This window comes from Heptranchias perlo, chromosome 2, assembly GCF_035084215.1.
Source record: "Heptranchias perlo isolate sHepPer1 chromosome 2, sHepPer1.hap1, whole genome shotgun sequence".
Taxonomy (NCBI): Eukaryota; Metazoa; Chordata; class Chondrichthyes; order Hexanchiformes; family Hexanchidae; genus Heptranchias; species Heptranchias perlo.
The window spans coordinates 95722791-95739452 of NC_090326.1; the positions used below are offsets into that span (position 1 = coordinate 95722791).

At 41.3% G+C, this 16662-nt stretch overlaps 1 protein-coding gene across 1 annotated transcript in view; it reads right to left on the reverse strand.

Moving 5' to 3' along the window:
• The window catches only part of hepacam2 (HEPACAM family member 2), a 100463-nt gene extending 84739 nt beyond the window's left edge, over positions 1-15724 (reverse strand). The window contains exons 1-2 of the mRNA XM_067998584.1: positions 15589-15724; positions 4497-4847 (exon numbers count right to left, since the gene is read on the reverse strand). Of these exons, the coding sequence (XP_067854685.1) occupies positions 4497-4847; positions 15589-15676 (439 nt within the window). The 5' untranslated portion in view covers positions 15677-15724. The remainder of the gene's footprint in view (positions 1-4496; positions 4848-15588) is intronic.
• Between the last annotated feature and the right edge of the window lie 938 nt (positions 15725-16662).

Consider the following 16662-nt stretch of genomic DNA (forward strand, 5'->3'; position numbering starts at 1 on the left):
AAAGAATTTGAGGCCTCAATAGTAACCTGCTCCTGTCCAACTATCTGTGCATTGCCGAGTCTGTAACTCTGTCTAATACAGAAAGAATTGACTTGAAAAGTCGCATCAGTAGATACATTACAAAATTAAAGCCTGGTATTGATTGTGGTGGAATGTTTAGTGTATTTGAAATGAACAATGAGGTTTAGATGATATAGAAACACTTCTGTATTAGCTGTGAGAGCAACAGCAGGTGCTGAGGTGAGGTCATAACAGCAGCAGTTCATGCAAATGTATCTCATCGCTGATCTGACTGTGTGCAAGATGCCTTGGCACATGAAAGGACATTGTGGAAGACTTGTGGATCAGGCAGATGTATGGAATTTCAGAAGAAAAGAGAGACACAGACAGCATACATGGGAGGAAAGCAAAAGTGAGGTACAGAGATAGATAAAAGAAGCAAGCAAAGTGAGGGAGAGAGTGAGAGAGAGAGAGACATGTATAGAGAGCGGGAGTGATGGAGTTGGATTGGATAAAACACTGAAAAAGTGAGAAACAGGGACAGGAAAAAACAAGTGGGGAAACCGTAGCCCCAAATTTGCAAGTTTAGCGAAAATGGAATTGAGGTGGCCCCAGTGCAGACTTGTCTAATTTGAGTAGGCTGCTGGCCCATGAAAAACGTATCTGGACAACTTGGCCTGCGGAACACTTGGCTAAGGAGTGGAAAATGTCCCGTGGCAGTGACTCACAGTAAAAGGCAAATTTGTGGTGGTGGCAGAAAGGTGGATGAAATTTCCACAAGAGTACAGCAGAAAGGCATAGGAAACACTGCTCCTTTTGGTGCTGAAGGTCCTGCTGCAGGTGGTGCACCAAAGGAGGGTTGCCCCTCCAGCTGAAGCACTAGTGAAAGATGCATGGAGAAATGTCATCAACCAAGCCAATGCAGTCACCCAGGCCACTTGTGCCTGGCTACAAATGAGGAAGACATTGGCTGGTATCAGGCGGAAGGTGTGCGTGTGCTTCTCACTTTCACACACATTTCTTGTGAGGCCCATCAAGCATGCAACAAACCTAATTTGGAAACTTCTGCAGTCTCTGGGGGTTATCATTCAAAGCTTTGTACATTATTAACACCCTTTTGCACACTCTGATTTATTGTGCAAAGCTGCCCGCCACACTTTTCTTGCTGGTGTTGGTGGTGGTGGCTTTGAAATAGCAAACAGATGGAGAGTAATTTTCACCGCCACTGCCTAGGCGGTAATCTAGCGGTAATCTGCCGGAGTGGTTCACTCAGCCTCGCTTGCGAAATTGAAGCTGCGAAGGCAGGTCTCTTTACATAGAATTATATAGAAATTACAGCACAGAAACAGGCCATTCGGCCCAACCGGTCTGTGCCGGTGTTTACGCTCTACACGAGCCTCCTCCCTCCCTGCTTTATCTAACCATATCTGCATATTCTATTCCTTTCTCCCTCATGTACTTATTTAGCTTTCCCACTCTCTGAGTAAAGAAATTTCTCCTGAATTGTTTATTCGATTTATTAGATTGGACCTATCTTATATTTATGGCCCCTAGTTCTGGTCTCCCCTACAAGTGGAAACATCTTCTCTATGTCTACCTTATCAAACTCCTTCATAATTTTAAAGACCTCTACCAGGTCACCCCTCAGTCTTCTATTTTTTAGAGAAAAGAGCCCCAGCCTATTCAGTCTTTCCTGATAGTTATATCCTCTCCGTTCTGGTATCATCCTTGTAAACCTTTTTTGCACCTTCCCCAGTGCCGCTATACCCTTTTTGTGATATGGAGACCAGAACTGTACACAATGTGGTCTAACCAAGGTTCTATACAAGTTTAACATAACTTCCCTGCTTTTCAATTCTATTCCTCTAGAAATGAACCCCGGTGCTTTGATAGTATTTTTCACGGCCTTATTAACCTGTATCGTTACTTTTAATGATTTGTGAATGTGTACCCCTAGATCCCTTTGCTCCTCTACCCCATTTTGACTCTTATTATCCAAGGAGTATGTGGCCTCCTTATTCCTCCTTCCAAAATGCACCACCTCACACTTATCTATATTTCTTCTGACATGTCTAGCAAAAGAGCGGAGGGATCTATAACCATAAATGCTATAGAAGTGATGGGCCTGGCCAAAATATCTAAGGTGCCATTGCACCTTCATTTGTTATCCAGTCATGAATTCCTCGTCCTCAACTAAATCATTCAACTTAATCATAACCCCCAAAGGAAGACCCATCCTCACCAGTTTGTATGGCGGATTTAAATGTCAGCAGTAAGCAAGAATAATGGTGCAAATTATTGGCAGGTGGAAAAAGTTTAAAATGCTAAAATGATGTATTATCCAGAGAAACCAGCTAATGCACAAAGTAAAAATGCAGCAAAATATAATTGAATAAACAGGGAAAAAAAACACTTTTATCACCAACTCCCACTACGATCTCCCTTCAAGAAGCTTACTTGATCAGGCCAGGACCCAGGACTCCCGATGAACCCATTTTACATGGGCGAAGCGTGTGCTGTGGGCAAAGTCTTATTTGAGATGGCATTCCACCTGGTTTGAATAACTATGCTACTTTAATGAGGTTTGCACAGGCATATAGCGTTGCTTTGTTTTGTCCACCCAAATCAAAGCACTGCAAAACGATTGTGGATCAAGCACATTAAGTCTAGGCCTGGTTATATGACTTACACACATGCAGCACACAATATTTCACCAGTGGCGCACAGCTTTGCAAAATTAGCCCTTTTGAATCAAAATGAGAATGCATGAGAGACAGTTTGAGATTAAAGAAGTGTTAATGAGTCGAGGATATAGGCACTTACAATAGAGTTGCACTAGTCTAGACTGTTCATTACAATGCAAGGAGTTTATAGTGGAGCGATTCTGACATGATTTTTCTGATTAATTCAATGCCCATTGTAACTGGGGAAGCTATATTTATCCTGTACTCCAAAGTAGTACAATATAAGAATCTTTAGTGATGTTTGCAGACAGTAGAAGGGATTGAACCAAAAAAGAAGTAACCTTGGAATAGTCCCAAAGTAGCTGCACATATTGTGAGCATTATTCTGTGGAATTCCCACTCAGAACTGATCATTGAGTGTGAGATAAGTACTGCAAAAAATAATCCACCTGTATCAACTTTAATCTGAATCTTGCTCTGAAGAAAGCTACTCTGAGACTCATCATATATCAAGATAATACTTTGGGAGACCTAAACTTACCTCGGAAATACATAAAAATAATTAGATCTTTGTCAGTCGGCAGTCTATTGATAGACAATTATTTCAGGAGGTGCAGCTCCTTCTATGGTACAGTTAATGTAAGTAAAGAAATTCCAGGACAAACCAATAACCCTGTATTGATGAAGCACGTGGTAATTACAACAACAACAATAACTTGCATTAATATAGCACCTTTAACATAGTAAAACATCCCAAGGCACTAGACAGATGTGTTTTCAAACAAAATTTGACATTGAACAACATAAGGAGATATTAGGACAGGTGACCAAAAGCTTGGTCAAAGAGGTAGGTTTTAAGGAGCGTCTTAATGGAGGAGAGAGAGGAAGAGAGGCAGAGAGGTTTAGTGAGGTAATTCCAGAACTTAGGACCTAGGCAGCTGAAGGCACGGCCGCCAGTGGTGGGGTGATTAAAATCAGGGATGCGCGAGAGGCAAGAATTGGAAGAGCACAGAGATCTCAGAGGGTTGTAGGGCTGGAGGAGATTACAGAGATAGGGAAGGGCAGGGTCATGGAGAGATTTGAAAACAAGGATGAGAATTTTAAAATCAAGTGGTTACCAGATCGGGAGCCAATGTAGGTCAGCGAGCACAGAGGCGATGGGTGAATGGGACGTGGCAGCAGAGTTTTGGATGAGCTCAAGTTTATGGAGATGGGAGGCCAGCCAGGAGAGCATTGGAATACTCAAGTCCAGAGGTAACAAAGGCAAGGATGAGGGTTTCAGCAGCAGATGAGCTGAGGCAGGAGCGGAAACGGGTGATGTTACGGAGGTGGAAGTAGACAGTCTTGGTGATGGAGTGGATATGGGGTTGGAAGCTCATCTCAGGGTCAAATAGGATGCCAAGGTTGTGATCGGTCTGGTTCAGCCTCAGACAGTGGCCAGGGAATAGAGTTTGCGGTGGGGACCAAAGACAATGGCTTCGGTCTTCCCAATATTTAGTTGGAGAACATTTTTGCTCATCCAGTCGGTGAAGCAGTGTGACATATGAGAGACAGTGGAGGGGTCGAGAGATGTGGTGGTGAGGTAGTTGTCAGCGTACATGTGGAACCTGACATTGAGTTTTCAGATGATGTTGCCGAGGGGCAGCATGTAGATGAGAAATAGAAGGGGGCCAAAGATTGATTAGGGAACAATTATATCAAATCACTGCTGGATGGATGGAAAATCACAGAATCCCGATATGCACTCCCTGTGGGTGAGACTCAGAGCCAATAAATGAATGCTGGGTAAAGGGAGTTTGAAAAGCTACTCACCGTTGACATGAACAGTCAGTTGTCGACTCGCTGATGCCACTTTCACTCCAGAGACAGTCACTTTTATGGTATATTCACCATCATCACGTAATTCCACTGGATTAATCAACAGTGAGGCACTGGGAGGGGATAAGAAAAACCTATGCCCATGTTCCATGTCAGGAGTCAAGGTGTTGTTTATAGCAGTCACCAGAAGCATGGAGCCTGAAGATTGGCTTTGGAAAGTCCAGGTTATCTGAATGTTCTGATCTTTAGTTCCAGTGGTGTAGTTTGCAGGGAGCAGTAGAGGTTGTCCGACTGTGCCTAGGATCAACTCGGTTGGCACTGTAACTGTAACAGCTCCACAAGTGCCTAAAGAGAAAGTCAAGAAAATTCAAACAAATCTTCAATAGAAGTACACCAGCCACAAGAGATTCATCCTTTAGAAACTGAAAAAAATATTTTTTTATGCTCTATTTATTTTGTTTAAACAAAAAAATATTCATTATAGGCTAAGTTTTAAGCTGAAATTTTATATGACAGTAACGCAGTGATCAGATGACCTTACTATTTGCAAGAGAAAAACTAAAATGTTTTATTATGTTATTAAATCCTTGGGATGTAATCATTTGTCACCAGGTTTCACTGGTGGGTCCAGCACTGGGCTGGACTGCCACGTTTTTTTTCGCTAAAATGTCCTAATTACATCTTTGGACTTCAATTTTAATAGATTTATGAGGCCGCTGCCCGTTACGAATGCAATGTTAAGTGCTCTACTGTTGTTTTAACCACCCATTTGGGTGGCCAGGGTTAAAATTGGGGCTAAGATTTTTAATATATTGTAGGTAGACAAAAATTGTGATGAAAATTCAGTTCTTTGCTTAGGATTGATTGTTTTAGGTCTTAGGAAAACAATGTCATTGATCAATTTTGAAATAACTGCAGCTGGCAAATGAAAAGAGCAACACCATTATTTTACTTGTTGGAAACTAATTTTAAAAAATCACTCGCATTTTCAGTGCTGGAGCCCAGCAGTGCTGGAGAAAGTGGATCTGATTCTACAGATAACATTGCGCAGAGAAAATGGAAGAGTCTGTCATTTCTATTTTGCCAATTTTCCTCTGTTATCTTTCCTCCTGAACCATTTGACTAACAATGGGGCCTGGTACGACAGACACCAGCAATCCTCCAGAGCTCACTCAAGTGGCCAGTTTTGATGTGTGAGCCTAAACAATGAATGCCAGCAGGCTATTTGATCGTGGATGTCATGACAGTTGAGCTTTGGCCTCACCCATTGTCGACAAACAAGCACATCCTAGTAGCAGTCACTGGAATCATAGAATCACAAAATGATACAACACAGAAGGAGTCCTTTCGGCCCATTGTGCCTGTGCCGGCTCTTTGAAAGAGCGATCCAATTAGTCCCCTTCCCCATAGCCCTGTCAATTTTTTCCCTTCAAGTATTTATCCAATTCCCTTTTGAAAGTTATTATTGAATCTGCTTCCACCACCCTTTCAAACAGTACATTCCAGATCATAACAGCTCTCTGCGTAAAAAAAAATTTCCTCATGTCACCTCTGGTTCTTTTGTCAATCACCGTAAATCTATGTCCTCTGGTCACCAACCCCTCTGCCACTGGAAACAGTGTCTCCTTATTTACTCTATCAAAACCGTTCATGATTTGGAACAGAACTACAGACAGATTAGCCTGAAATCAGTAGTAGGGAAAATGCTACAGTCTATTATAAAGGTTTGATGTGGAGATGCCGGTGATGGACTGGGGTGGACAAATGTAAGGAATCTTACAACACCAGGTTATAGTCCAACAATTTTATTTTAAAATCACAAGCTTTCGGAGATTATCTCCGAAAGCTTGTGATTTTAAAATAAAATTGTTGGACTATAACCTGGTGTTGTAAGATTCCTTATATTATAAAGGTTGTGATAACAGGGCACTTAGAAAATATCAATGGGATTAGACAAAGTCAACATGGATTTATGAAAGGGAAATCGTGTTTGACAAACCTACTGGAGTTTTTTGAGGATGTAACTGGTGGAAAAGAAAAGGGAGAACCAGTAGATGTGGTTTATTTGGATTTTCAGAAGGCCTTTGATAAAGTCCCACATAAGAGGTTAGTGTGCAAAATTAAAGCACGTGGGATTGGTGGTAATATTCTGGCATGGATTGAAAATTGGTTAACAGACAGGAAACAGAGAGTAGGAATAAATGGGTCTTTTTCTAGGTGGCAGGCAGTGACTCGTGGGGTACCGCAGGGATCGGTGCTTGGGCCCCAGCTATTCACAATATATATCAATGATTTGGATGAGGGAATCAAATGTAATATTTCCAAGTTTGCTGACAACACAAAACTAGGTGGGATCGTGAGTTGTTAGGAGGATGCAAAGAGGCTTCAAGGCGATTTAGACAAGTTGAGTGAGTGGGCAAATACATGGCAGATGCAGTAAAACGTGGATAAATGTGAAATTATCCACTTCAGAAGGAAAAACAGAAAGGCAGAGTATTATTTAAATAGTGATAGATTGGGAAATGTTGATGTACAAAGGGACCTGGGTGTCCTTGTACACCAGTCACTGAAAGCAAACATGCAGGTGCAGCAAGCAGTTAGGAAGGCAAATGGTATGTTGGCCTTCATTGCAAGAGGATTTGAGTACAGGAGCAAGGATGTCTTACTGCAGTTATACAGGGCCTTGGTGAGACCACACCTGGAGTATTGTGTGCAGTTTTGGTCTCCTTACCTAAGAAAGGATATACTTGCCATAGAGGGAGTGCAGTGAAGGGTCACCAGACTGATTCCTGGGATGGCAGGGCTGTTGTATGAGGAGAGATTGGGTCGACTCAGCCTGTATTCACTCGAGTTTAGAAGAATGAGAGGGGATCTCATTGAAACATATAAAATTCTGACAGGGCTAGACAGACTGGATGCAGGGAGGATGTTTCCCCTGGCAGGGGGTCCAGAACGAGGGGTCACAGTCTCAGGATACGGGGTAGGACATTTAGGACTGAGATGAGGAGAAATTTCTTCACTCAGGGGGTGGTGAACCTGTGGAATTCTCTACCACAGAAGGCTGTGGAGGCCAAATCACTGAATGTATTTAAGAAGGAGCTAGATAGATTTCTAGACACAAAAGGCATCAAGGGGTATGGAGAGAGAGCAGGAATATGGTATTGAGATAAAGGATCAGCCATGATCATATTGAATGGCAGAGCAGGCTCGAAGGGCCGAATGCCTACTCCTGCTCCTATTTTCTATGTTTCTATGTTTCTAACACCTCCATCAAATCTCCTCTTAACTTTCTCAGCTCTAAGGAGAATAACCCCAGCTTCTCCAGTCTCTCCACATAACTGAAGTCCCTCATCCCTGGTACCATTCTAGTAAATCTCTTCTGCATCCTCTTGAAGACCTTGATATCCTTCCTAAAGTGTGGTGCCCAGAATTGAACACAATACTTCAGCTGAGGCCTAACCAGTGTTTTATAAAAACTTAGCATAACTTCCTTGCTCTATGCCTCTATTAATAAAGCCAAGGATCCCATATGCTTTTTTTTAGCAGCATTCTCAACTTGTCCTGCCACCTTCAAAAAACAGTGTACAGACACCCTCCGGGTCTCTTTGTTCTTGCACCCCTTTTAAAATTGTACCATTTAGTTTATATTGCCTCTCCTCCCCTGGGAAACATCACTGTTTTCCACCCTTCACCACTACTCTCTGTTTTCTGTCCCTTAGCCAATTTTCCATCCACGTTGCCACTGTCCCTTTAATCCCATGGGCTTTAATTTTGCTAACAAGTCTATTATGTGGTTCTTTATCAAATGTCTTTTGAAAGTCCATATACACAACATCAACCGCACTACCCTCATCGACCCTCTCCGTTACTTCATCAAAGAACTCAATCAAGTTAGTTCATCATGATTTTCCTTTAACAAATCCATGCTGACTTTCATTTATTAGCCCATACTTCTCCAAGTGCCAATTAATTTTGTCCTGGATTATTGTGGTAGAAATTGCTCGGAGTGGCAAACCAACATTCCTCACCGCTCCATAGATTTATACTAACCCACAAACTTCTATCGGGGAAAGAGTGGGGGAATGGGACTAACTGGATTGCTCTTACAAAGAGTTGGCACAGGCTCGATGGGCCGAATGGCCTCCTTCTGTGCTGTAACTATTCTATGATTCTATTCTATGGTCTTTTCGTCGGCCACTTCCTTGAATAGGAAGTGGAGAAGAGCCCAACATCAGTTCAGGTGAAGCTAGGACCCTGGGAGAAGTGAGAGGAGCGAGCTATCGCCTCGACCAATCAGATTGCAGCATTTTTGACAGCTGCCTTCACTGTCTCTGCAGGCTTTGGATGTGAAAACCAGGAAGTGAAAAGTACAACATTAAAATCATTGTAAAAACAGTTATAGACAGTGAAAAAAGAGAGGGGAAGAAATAATTGAATTAAATAAAAGAGACAGAGGGTTAAGTAAAAAGAAACATTAATTTTTTGATTTAAACAAATATTTTTAATGACCAAAAACTATTAAAATAAAGAGTAATGAGACTCCACATTTTTAAAAGTTAATTTTTCGTTGTTTGGCAGTCATTAAGACTTACCATGTTGTTAAAACCTAGTTTAGACCTGTATTTTTAAGCATATCTGTCTGATGGCGCAATTAGCTACTTTCCAGCTGGGCAGGTAAGTAAGTTTGCACTTTTTCAATGATTTCTCTAATTGCAGTGTGCGATGTCCCTTTAATTCGAAGCTGTCATATCACCAGTAAGTCAACTGGAGCAAGTTCCGGATTCACTGAGCATGTGTGAACACCGTAACTTGCTCCTCCATTTCGCCACAAACAACGGAGAGTGCAGTTGAGCTCTCCGTTACTTCGGGAGCGATTTCTGCCCCGTTGTCTCTAAAGATTTCCCCACCACCAGGCTGACTGGCCTGTAATTGCTAGGTTTATCCCTCTCCCCTTTTTATTGTAGAGATTATGAAATCTCATGCTGTTTTCCTTGATGTGCTGTCTGAGCAGAGGCAAAGAACGCAAGCTTGTTCACTTATGAATTTCCAATTTCAGTCACTAAGGAAAAATTTACAGAAAAGACCAAAATCCAGTATCCATGCACAGACACAATAAATGCCTTTTTTGTGTCCCAGAATTGTACATCAGGCTGAAATTAAACTAATTTAACTAATATGCAAATACATTTCTGTTTTTCTATGCACTGACATCAGAGTCACTGACCATAGTTTTTCATTGGTATCTTTTCACTTTTAACCTCCTTCAGTCATTCAGGTTCTGAGGGGAAGTTCGCACATACTCAATTCAGACCCTTACAGAAACTGCATACGTGAATGATTCATTGCACCTAATTGTTAACCAAGCCGCAGCTTTTGAGAATATTTCTTGTCAATTTTTTCCCTTCCTTCTCTCCTGATGTGGAGATGCCGGTGATGGACTGGGGTTGACAATTGTAAACAATTTTACAACACCAAGTTATAGTCCAACAAATTTATTTTAAATTTCACAAGCTTTCGGAGGCTTCCTCCTTCCTCAGGTGAATGGTGTGGAAATGTGAAAAATTAAATCATTGCTGATCTGTATCTTAACTCCATCTACCCATCTTGGTTCCATAACCCTTAATACCCTTGTCTAACAAAAATTTATCAATCTCAGTTTCAAAATTTTCAGTTGACCGAGCCTCAGTGGCTTTTTGGGGGAAAGATTTCCAGATTTCCACTACCCTTTGCTTGAAAATGTGCTTCTTGACATCACCCCTGAATGGCCTAGCTCTAATTTTAAGGTTATGCCCTCTTATTCTGGACTTCCCCACCAGTGGAAATAGTTTCTCTCTATCTACCCTATCAAATCCTTTAATCATTTGAAACACCTCAATTAGATCACCTCTTAATCTTCTATACTCAAGGGAATTCAAGCCTAGTCTATGTAACCTGTCCTCATAATTTAACTCCTTTAGCCCCAGTGTTATTCTGGTGAATCTACATTGCACTCTAACCAGAGCTCTATATAACTGTAACATAGCCTCCTTGAGATAAAGGCTAACATTCCATGAGCCTTTGTAATTATTTTTTGTACCTGTCCACTAGTTTTTTGTGATTTCTGTATATGTACCCCTAAATTTCTCTGCTCATCCACAGTTCCTTAGCTTCTCACCATTTAGAAAATACTCTGATCTATCTTTCTTAGGTCCAAAGTGGATGGCCTCATCATCTGCCACAGTTTTGCCCACTCAAATAACCTATCAATGTCCCTTTGAACTTTCTGCTCCCATCTACACTACTTACTGTGCCAACTAACTTAGTGTCATTAGCAAACTTGGATATACGGCTCTCTAGTCCTTCATCGAAGTCATTTATAAATATAATGAAAAGCTGAGGCCTCAGTATGGAACCATAGGGGACACCACTAGTCACATCCAACCAATTGGAGTTCTTATCCATCATCTCTACTCTCTGTTTCCTACCTCCTAACCAATTACCCACCCACGTCATTAAGTTGCCTCCAATTCCATGCGCTTCCATGTTCCAGCATTTGAACCATAGTAACATTAGACATTCTAACTAAGACAAGTGCCGTGACCCCAAAAAATTGGCCAGGGTCAGAGGTGCACCAATGTTGTGGCTGAACTCCTGTCACAATCAAGATGTGTTGGGATTCCCCAAAAACAGAAGATTCTGGTTTATGGGGTTGAATTTTTGTAGGCTTCTTCAGATCATCTGCCATAACTTAGGTGGAAGATTTGCAGAAACTTTGGCGAAATAGCGTAAATGGTGTTTCCATGGATCTTCTGCTGAAATTATAATGGACGATCAGGAGAATCCCTGTGAAAATTCAACCCCATGTCTCTAGATACATTCTCAAATGCCCTTCTTTCTGACCTTCCACTCCTCACTGATACCCCTCAGGCTAAACACTTTCTGTCTAAGAGGGCAGTAGTAGACAGTTTGCCCCCAGGCCACTGTCAATGATACTCTTGGGTTAGCCACCAAGTGACATCAGGACACAGTCCAATGAAGACATCCCATTCCATTTTACCCTCCCCTCGATGTGGGGAAATGAATGCTCCCCCACACTATCTCTTGCAACTGAAATTGGAAACTCCCAAAGATCTGACTTGAGCGACACCACCTTGTGGTACTGAAAGTTGAGACAGTACTCCAACATGCTGTGCTACCATGCTGCAAGGACATATGCTTTTTGTAATGAGAACAATAGTAACAACTTGCATTTATATAGTGGCTTTAACATAGAAAAAATCCCAAAGCACTTCACAAAAGTATAATCAGACTAAAATGGATGCTTAGCCAAAGGAGGAGACATTAGGTGAGGTGGCTAAAAGCTTGGTCAAAAAGGTGGGTTTTAAGAAGGGTCTTAAAGGGGGAGAGGGAGGTAGAGGTGGAGTGAAGAGGTAGAGCTGGGTGTTGTCAGTGTTTTGAACATTCAGTTGGTGTGATAATGTAATGGGTGTTTTATTCAGTTTATTCTGGAACATTCCTTGCTGGATATATTAAACAGTATTAAGAGGAGGCCCTGGAGTTTATTTTTACAGTATACTTGTTCCAACCCGGTGCCCTCCAATGTTCCATTAACTATATTCCATAACAATGTATATGACATACATGTGAAAGCTGATCCCAAAACACAAAAGTCTCAGCATGCTGAAGTGAGTGATGTGGCAGCAGCAATAATTAAAATATAATGGGTTTGACTAGGAAAATATAGCTTGCTATGAAAAATTTTTACTGCTTGTTTAGGAATGTTTCCAAAGTAAATGTAGTTGAAATGTTTGTTGATTTGTCATTTTGATATAAAATTGCAAATGAATTGACTGAATTTGTAAGAAAGCACAGCTCAAAGGTTGGATGCACTGGATTTCCTGACACTGCCGCCAGTTTTAATTTTCCTCTCTCTAATCTTGTTAAAAATGTCATGGTTCTGCTATGTGTTGAGTGACTTGCTGGCACTGCTATCATGAACAACAGGCGGTAGTGAAACACTGAGTCCTTTTCTGCTGAGGCTGTTATTATTCCCATCAGTTCCTCTGGAGCTAAGGTCATGAACAGTAGATGGGTTCATTGTAGCTTGTATCAGGCCATATCCCTGTTCCCTGTCGTACCATCAAAAAAATGGAAATATCAAATGGCAGTACTGCCACTTATAGTCTGAATGGCGCTGCCAGCCTGTCGTCTAAGTGACTTACCTAACTTTCTCCTAGTCCCGCTGGTACATCTCTACCTCCAGTGCTCAAAATAAGTTTATAGAATCAATTTATTATTACTGGCAAGTATAAGGTAACAACATTGATGGGGTAAGAGCTGCCTTTGGCTTTTCATGGGAGGAAAATTGAAGCCAATGTGCTTGTGGAGAGAAATGCTGACTAATCCTTTATTGACATATAAATTGGACAGGTTGATGGGTAAACAAATTGACTGAAACTGAAGAGACTGAGAGGACGTTAAGGAAGAGAGATAAACAGTGGCAGAGGTTACGAATATCTCTCCAGTTATATTTTGCCAATTGAAGTAAATATTCAAAAATCTACCAAGTCTGAAGCATTTTAATGTTTAAAACATGCTTATTTATTTCACATTTGTACTTTAATATCTTGCTCATAAATAACTTAATTTTCAAACCACTAAAAAATTGATATTTCATATTTTTGTACTTTATGTAATAAATTATATTCCAACAGGTAAACAGTTTTAGCATTTATCACTTAATTGTACAAAAGTTAAAAGATTTATTACTGAAAGTTCAAAAATATGCTGCCTGTTTAAACTAATATTACTGCAACAGTGACACATTGGGGGTAATTCTCACCTTCACCACTTGTGCGATAATCGAGCAGAGCAGATCGCCCACCCATTGTGGAACCTGCTCGATTTTCATCCCAAATCAATGGGATGAAAATTGTGCTTGTTCTACAACAGGTCGGTGATCTGCTCTGCCAGGTTACCACCCAGGCAATGTGATTGAAAATGACCTGAAGTTGAAAATTGCAAAAATGCACCCACTGACCACAGGGAATGTTCCGGGTTGGGGAGGGAGTTCCCTCAACAGACTGCCATGCCGCTAGGGGCACATATAGAATGCCCACTAATGAACAGACCAGAAAATACAATCAACGTATCTGGCTGGGGTGGGGGAGTGGTGCCAGGTGCTCCAACCCCTCCCCCCAGAAATTTCCCTTAGCTGTCCCTGTGGCTCCCTGTTCAGTCTGGCTTGAACTTCCAGTGGGCCTGACATGTCATGCAGCAGCATGATGCCATGCATACCACCACCACCGACCGTATGTGAAGTCCCACAGAGAGATGGAAAAGTGGGAACTCCTGATGTAGAAGTGCTCACTCCCAGCTGCACTGATGACCAATGTTTGGTGCAGGGCAGAGGCCCCGTCCCCAACAGACCAATCAAAATCCTTGATGTAAGGCTGCAACCTGGCATATCTGGACCCCAGCCCAATTTCCTGCCCCTTTTGGGGCGATAGTTTCTTCATGTTATCAATCAGCTACCATCTCTTGTCTTTGATAGCTTCAAATTTAGTGATTCTTCTCCTAACTGAAGTTTTCAAAACCCATGTATGCCATCCTCTAATCACCATTTTCTCTTTGGCTTGTTTTCTCTTTCACTCTTTTTGACCTTGGTGCTCCCCTGCATTATGGGCCTTGGCCATTCCCCTTGGAATAACAGAAGAAATTAATAAATCCCATGGATCACCCATTTAATCACTTGATCCTAAAGGTAATGAAGCAGTACTTTGGACTATCTAGTCATCCTTGAATTCTGACTAAGTGGCAGGACCAGGCAAGGATCACATTGAAAAATCCTGCACTTATGCTGTGGTTTTATTTTTTAAAACTGTTGCCACTTTAAAACACAGCTCTAATCATTAGGGTTGACAGATTTTTCTGTTACTTAATTTCTTTATTCTTACATTCAATTCTCTAGTATTCAGCTTTTACTTACAGCCTTTATTCATCTGGTATTCAATGGTAGCATGTGGTTACAAGAACATTAAAAATGTAAACATGGAATATAATATTCTGGTAATAAAGAGTATTTGGAATATTTATATGGTAGACTGCAGCTGCTATAGCTGTGTGTGTAAACAGATATTATCTGCTCTTCACCTCTATTTATTTCTCAAAATCTTTCTTTTTTTCATTAAGGTGAACATCATTCTGCTAAAAGGTGGAGGGATGGAGCTGTACAGATTACCCCCAGTGAAATAAGTTCCACTTCCTTAGTTTAAGCAGCATCTGCTCACAGAAAGAGCCAAATACTTGTCCGGAAGTTCACTGTTTACAATGTTTAAAATCACTTTTCTTTCACGCGCTACTTGGCTTATTGTGTGACTAAAGGACAGATACAGGCTCATCTCTGGGAAAAATACAGTCCCAATGAGTGACTCCAACGTACAATGTCTGTCAAATCTATAATTTCGACATAAAGATCTTACCGTCTTTAATAACTTTGTTCCAGGACATTTTAACTACCTTTACTCTGCAGTAAAGAGTTTATCGAAAATAGATCTGAAAGGATTGAAGGAAGTTATCATTTTATAAGCGGCAGGTAAGACAAACGATGGATACGCCCTGTTTATCCCCTCGGGTCAACCAAATAACCATCGACTTTACAACTCCTGCACTGCTAATCAAAAATAAATAAGATTCAAGCTACGGTGGCTGCTGCTCATACCGTGCGGGTTATATCACTCTGCTCGGCCAGGGGAGGTTGTCACCCAGTAGAAGCAGATCGATTCTACCCATTTGAACCAGCCGCCCTGAATGTGACCTATTGCGGTCGCGGTGCCCATGAAATCCTGTCCATTCTTCTTGTTGCTATTCCTTTTTATTGGTCTCATGCACTGAAACTCCTCGGGTCTGTTTACACAAAAAGACAATTTTGTTGCAACCTCCATTTAAAAGTAAATAAATATATATTATAAAGTTCTGCGACTGGTAAGTTTTGCTGGATCCTGCTTTTAAAAGGGAATCCCAACACCTGAATTGTCGTTTGGTTTTTATAAGTTCAAACCTTTTTTGATGATCAAACGCGAATAACTTTTGTTTTCTTTTTTCCTACCTATTGCCAGGATGCATATCTCGTACAGCAGAAGATGAGTTTTGCTGGTTTTGCTGCCGAAGGGATCCATGAAGACATCGTGTCCCATAGAGAACCTGTGTGGCTTTGTATTATGTTTCTCTGTTAAGGTGTAACTGGTCCCCGCTTCGTTTGATAGTGAAATGAGCCAACTGCTGCTTTGGCTCCGGGTTCACAGCACACACGCAAAGAGAGAGAGAGAGAGATAACACACATAAACTGATGGGTAGGTGCAGTGTATGTTTAACATCTCCTCCCACCTACACACCACAGCGCTGACACGTACAGGAGAAATACTAACACCGGAAAATCAATTTCATAGTAAATAAACCAACATAATTAATGTACTCGAGCATGAATGACAACGGCGTTGATAATCTATATTTAGGATTATTGACTTCTGCGTGTTTAAGTGAGGATCCATATCTTAAATTCACTGCTCAGAGTACAATGGAAACAATACTGAACTAGATTGCTTTTGTTAGTGCAGCGAGACATTTTTGTCCTGTGGACTAGTTTGCAGATGTTACAAAACTTGGCAGGGTAGTAAACAGTGAGGAGGATAGTGATCGACTTCAAGAAGAGAAAGACAGGCTGGTGGTATGGGCACACACGTGGCAGATGAAATTTAACACAGAAAAATGCGAAGTGATACATTTTAGTAGGAAAAACAAGGAGAGGCAAAATAAACTAGTGGGCACAATTCTAAAAGGGGTACAGGAACAGAGAGATCTGGGGGTATATGTACACAAATCGTTGAACGTGGCAGGGTGGGTTGAGAAAACAGTTAAAAAAGCATACAGGATCCTGGGCTTTATAAATAGAGGTATAGAGTACAAAAGTATGGAAGTCGTGATGAACCTTTATAAAACACTGGTTCGACCATAACTGGAGTATTGTGTCCAGTTCTGGGCATCACACTTTAGGAAAGATGTGAAGGCCTTAGAGAGGGTGCAGAAGAGATTTACTAGAATGATTCCAGGGATGAATTATGAGGAAAGAAGCTGATTTGATAGAGGTATTCAAAATTATGAGGGGTCTAGACAGAGTAGATAG